Source organism: Mastigoproctus giganteus, chromosome 9 (assembly GCF_048544385.1).
Source record: "Mastigoproctus giganteus isolate SK-2022 chromosome 9, ASM4854438v1, whole genome shotgun sequence".
Lineage (NCBI taxonomy): Eukaryota > Metazoa > Arthropoda > Arachnida > Uropygi > Thelyphonidae > Mastigoproctus > Mastigoproctus giganteus.
In genome coordinates, this window is record NC_143583.1 from 167,495,136 (window position 1) to 167,501,156 (window position 6,021).

General features: G+C 35.0%; 1 protein-coding gene across 1 annotated transcript; it reads right to left on the reverse strand.

Moving 5' to 3' along the window:
* Positions 1 to 576: 576 nt before the first annotated feature.
* On the reverse strand, positions 577 to 5,469 carry LOC150080873 (sterol carrier protein 2-like). The gene is made up of 2 exons (XM_090381891.1): positions 5,274 to 5,469; positions 577 to 2,004 (listed from the first exon to the last, which is right to left on the reverse strand). Exon 2 carries the CDS (start codon positions 1,960 to 1,962, stop codon positions 715 to 717), a length of 1,248 nt encoding a protein of 415 aa, XP_090238017.1. The 5' UTR covers positions 1,963 to 2,004; positions 5,274 to 5,469; the 3' UTR covers positions 577 to 714.
* Positions 5,470 to 6,021: the final 552 nt, after the last annotated feature.

Sequence of the window (6,021 nt, forward strand, 5' to 3'; positions counted from 1 at the left end):
CAGACAATTTACACCTTAATATTTATCCATAGTCACCTGCATAAGAGAACCAGAAGAGTCATATTCAGCAAAGATTTTAACTATTCAGGATTAATTCATAAACTAGTTCAAAATTCATTTACAGTGGTTAGACAAGTTAAGATGGCTTCAGTGCCTATCATCAAAGAAGCTCACAATAATCAACAGAAGTGAAATTACAAATTGTGGACCTGTGCAAGAGTTCCAAATGGTCTCTGTGTGATTTCAAACAATCACACTAAACAAACCATCAGCCCCACAAAAAACAAAACACTATGGCAATACTAATGCCATGTTCTACAACCATGAGACAACTTCAACAAAGTTAGCAGTAAATTGCAGTGTAAACCAGCCTCGGTAAGGCCTCTGAATTGCATGATCCATCCCAAGATTCAACACAAGGATAAAAACAATTTAAAGTGAGATAAAATAACAAGTAAAGGAGTTAATATTTAAACTTCTTCTATGGTAAATCCAGGGGCAGTTATGTGATTCTCTTCTAGATAACATTATTCTCTTATGAATTTTTTTCCCAAAAATTTTTTTTTATTTAATTTTATAATTTTTTTTCTATTCGTGAGATTTTGATGGCTGTAGTAATGTGAATCTTGCTTTTAAGCTACATTAGCTAATTAAAAACTAATAATCACCAGCAAGACAACTAGACTTGTAATATTGATAATTAATACAGCAATCTTACAATTTGCTTGTTGATTTATTGCTGAAAGTATTTGAAAGTTCTGAAGGAAATCCACACCTATATAGTCCAACTATAGCTGCACCACCTAGACCTATATTATGTTGTAAAGCTAGTTTGACATTAGGAACCTGCCTTTTTCCTGCTATACTTCGAAGTTGCCAACACAGCTCAGTACACTGAGCAATACCTGTTGCTCCCAATGGGTGGCCTTTAGAGATTAATCCTCCACTAGGATTAATAACATACTTTCCACCATATGTATTATTTCCAGAGTCTACCAGTTCTCCACCTTTTCCTATATCACACAGTCCCAGAGCCTCATATGTCAGTAACTCATTAGTAGAAAAGCAGTCATGCAGCTCAATAACATCTACCTGATTTGGCTTAAACCCACTCTTCTTATATGCACTCTCTGCTGCTCTTGCTGTCATATCAAATCCAACCATTTTAATGCAGCTCTTCTCTTCTAATGTAGTTCTTGGATCAGTAGCCATCTCCATTGCTAAGATCTCCACTGCATTGGATTCTAACTGATAGTGATGAACTAAGTCTTCTGACATCAAAATGGCTGCTGCAGCTCCATTAGATACTGGACAACACTGGAGACGAGTCAAAGGATAATACACCTCAGGAGAGCTCAGGATTTCTTCCATCGTATATTCTTGTGTAGCCTGAGAAAATGGATTATTAACTGAATGCTTATGGTTCTTCCACGCTATCTTGGCAAAGTGTTCTTGTGTAGTACCATATTTTTCCATATGTTCCTTGCCAGCAGCACCAAACATCTGTGCTGCCATTGGTGCTGAAACTATTGGATACATATTTGACAAGAGCTTCATGTGTTTGTCCAGAGGGCTCACACGATCCCTGAATTTTGATGTGAGACCACCTTTTTCCATTTTTTCAAATCCAATGGCTAACACACAGTTACTTATTTTGCCTTCAACCAATTGCTTAGCTAGTAATAGAGCTGTGGAACCTGTAGAACAATTATTATTTACATTGTAAATTGGTATGCCTGTCATACCCACTTCATAAAGAGCTCTTTGACCACAGGTTGAATCACCATAGACATATCCCACACATGCTTGTTCTATGACATCATAGCTAATTCTGGCATCCTTAAGCGCTAACGTAACAGCTTCCTTCACATAATCTGGATAATCTCGTTTATTAACAGGGTTTGGCTTAACAAACTTTGTAAGTCCAACACCTACAACAAACACTCTCCGTGCTGACTCCATCTCTTTTGCACTAAACACTGCCAGTTATAAGCATCAGCAGCCCTTAAAAGTAAAGAAAAAATATATTAAAAATTGCATTTTTAACCAAAAAAAATTTTTTTCCCTATATTAGTATAGGGAAAATTCTTTCCTTATACTGTTAATTAAAAAAAAAAAAAAAAAGCAACAAGTACATAACATTTTTATATAATGCTCAAGTTTTATTCATTGATATTAACAAAATAAGATTCTGATTTTTACTTGACATTCCTTTTTACTCCTCTGCTCAGAAAAGGATCCTAATAAACTAAGATAAAAGGTTTTAGAGGTAAGAATTAGGATAGTTTGTATATTCAGTAAACTATAAAATCAAGCACTTTACAACCAACCCAGAATTCATTAAAATCGGGCACATTTTACAATCAGCATCCATACAGTCACAGCTGTCTATATGGATCCATGCAAAAATGGTGATCTTTCTCTATAAGACAGTTTCAGAACTCTTGTCCCTTTATCTGTTTTTGTGGTCAGCAGAATCTATCCTGCATAGTTATTACTATGGTCTTAATTCTTGCATTATAACAAACCTACCTTGCAACGTGTTGCTGTTTGTTTAAAAGATGGGACACTGCTATGACGGCTTACTCCAGGACTAACTGAAGCTGTCATGCAGTCCCTCAACAGATAGGTGGTGGCCTCTAGTCATACACAGACAAAACAGTTGTAAAGAAGCTGTTTGATGGAAGCTACCATGCAACATATGAAATCAGAACTTAAAAGTTGTAATATAGCATTGTAATATGACAAAACCAGCTGTTTTGTCTGAGTTCTGTCACTAGAGGCCACCTGCTATCTGAAGAAAGACCAATTAGCAGTCTCATCTTTTAAACAAATAGCCAATTCACCTTCTCGTGAGGCCATATGTTTGAAAGCAGTGCAACACACTGAGCAACTCATTGCAAAAGCAGGTTTGTTCTGCTGTGAGAATCAAAACCGTTGCATTATCTATGCAGTTTAAATTCTGCTAGTCTCAAAAACAGATGAAAAGACAAGACAGTTCTGCTGATACCTTATAATTTTTTGGGGGCCATATAGCTTCATTATTCAAAGTTATAATATGCATTATAACTTTGAACCTTTTTAGTGCTATCTTATTTTGCCTTTAAAAGTCTGCTTTTAAAACAAATTAATTATGTTTTTTTTTAAGTCAACAGGCAAATTAAGGCTGATTAAATTCTGTCTTTCCTCTCCTAAAAGAGCATATTGTACAATCCATCACATCACATACGAGAGGCTGAAGAATTTTGACTGCTTTCATTACGTCGTTAAAATAAATAAATTTACTATTTATAACTCCAATGGATGACCACAATTTCAGAGGAGTTTACAAGATTTAGAAAATAAAAAACATTTATATAGTATTGAATAAGACTTAAATCACGGCCACTCAAAAAAAGGCGTGCACTTTTTTTACCCTGGGCTTGACCACTCGACTGTGGAAACATCTGCCCTTAAATTAAAACGTGCAACTCTTTTGAAGTTTTAAAATTAAACTTTTTTTTTTTAAATAAAGTAACTAATATTTCAAACTTTTGTCTTATTTATATTCACTTCTCTTGAAACTGTAGTCAAAAACCGGATATTTTGAAAAGAGGGTGGAACGGTGATAAAAGGTTAAAATTTGGTACAATCCAGCTAAAAGCGGGACAGGGGAACCTTACTAATTCCTCCGCCCGAGATCGGCTAACTACATCCCGGAATGCAGATGGGTAATTCCACCAGTCGGGAATCGAACTCAGACCGACCTCTCCAAACGAGTGACAAACGGCAATGTATTGTGCCGAACTGAAAATTTATCCAAAATAATAATCTACAAATTATAACTTAAATTTGACTGCGCAGCTTTTATTTATTTTAATTTTAGAGAAAACATCTTTTATATTCAAACAACTGATAAGTATATATAAAAAAAAAAAAAAAAAAAGCCATTCATACGGGCGGATTCAACACAGAAAATATACCTTAAATTTACTTATAGATTTTTCAATGAAATTGAAATTTCTATGGGTAGATAAGCCCTAAATGAAAACTTTATTATTACAGTATAGCTATGTGAGAATAAATGAAGTTTCAACTGTTTCTATGAAATTTAAATTTCTATTAACACGTAAGCCTAAGTTTCTGCGTTAATCCATACATAATACTGCAGAGCAAAAATTTATTAAAACTTCAGAAAACAACTATAATAAAAAGTGAATACAACTAAAATAAACTAACAAAATGATATAAAAGTTTTTGCTCGATTTGTTTACCAGTCAGTATGCTCAAATACCGGACTGTGCGAATCAAAACCGCTCACTACGCAACCCAAATCTCGAGTAATGTAGTTGAAAAACTACTTGACAAACTCTACGGCATGAAAAATCCACTACAATAAAATAAAATTTTGGAAAGATGAACAATATCTGTTCATATCTTTTAATTTTTTACTTTAGTGGCGCAGCAACTCAATATTTAGAATGGTGTAGTACTGATGGTTTGTAAAGATGTTTCCTTTTTTTAAAAATTGATTCTCAATCAAGTCAGAACACTATTTGCAAATTTCGCCGTGGCGCCGACTAGTTATAATTCAAACCGCTTATAACAACATTAATACAAAGTGATCTGCAGAAAGGGACGTGCCAGTCTGATCCAAAACGTAATCCAACTTTGTTACATAATTTTCGGTGGAAAACGATTTCTGAAATATGCGACGAAATTCTGGTACGCATTAATCTCATAACCCGGGGGCTACATGTAAGTTTATCCTAATAACACGCATATATACAAAACAAAATAAATGAACAAGAAACTGTTGATCCAGTTTCTTGTGCATTTGTGGAAGGGAAGTAAATCCTATCCTAAAACGCATATATCATGGCCATCCGGAGCATGCACGGCCCCAGAAGGGGAGAAAAACTCCTTTTCCTAAAATCTTTTTTAAAGCCCTCAAAATCTGTTATCCCCACCTCCCCAACTGTGTCTGCGTCCGGGAGAAGCTGAACCACTTCCGCTACATATAATTCCTAACTTCATCTTTCCTTCGGTTGTTTTAAACGACCTTTAGAAATAAACTATTCACACGTTTCGGGATGGATAACACCCACGAAGAAAATGTCTCATTTAAAGACACGATTAAAGCCAAAAGCATCTCAAGTCATTACCAAAGAATATCACTTCACCTTTAGAAAGCAGGGAAATTATATCACTAAATTTAAAGTTTTACACACACATACAAAACAATACTTCGCGCGATTATCATATTAAATTCAATAAAAGAAAGAACTTATTACCAGCGTAAGGAACAAACGACATTCAAAACACGTTAGTATAAACAACTTGCAAAATATTGCCGAATTGGGGAAATCAAATATACCAACCGGACTTTCTACTACCACACACAAAACAATAAAGCTACGCTTCCGCATGCGTAAAGTGCGTGTGTAGTTCTCCAACTAGTCACAGTTTCATACAACAGACCTGCTACTATCATTTCATACTTACTAAATAATTATAACACAGGGCTCTAAAATTCATCCAAAAAACATAGGATTCTCGTGTTGCCACCTAGTGGCAAAAAATACAATTATCTTGATATAACATAAAATAATCTTTTTCCAACCATACGTTCACGAAGGCCTCACTCGCTCCCCACCGTCCCGCGTGTGTGAAAGCCACGGGCTCAGTTCACAATACAATCAGATACAATTAAAATCCTATTAATATTTAAATTAATCGATATAATTAAGCAAATACTCTCCACTGAGAGAGGTGAAACTTTTGTAGACATTTTGCATACAGTAGTTGAGTTATCCAGTTACATGAAATCGTGTTTTTTTTTCCCAAATTTTTGAATATCCTGAAACATCGGGTTTTTCATCCGGCAAAACATGAAATCGCTCACAGAATACACCGTACTTCACAGGCGAAAACTGGCACCTAATAGTCCACACTGTTTTGCGCCAAGCAACTAACGCTATAAAGTCAGTGTATTGTCTGAAAATTTTGTTTATTTTTATTTTGTTACACAGAGCATTAAAA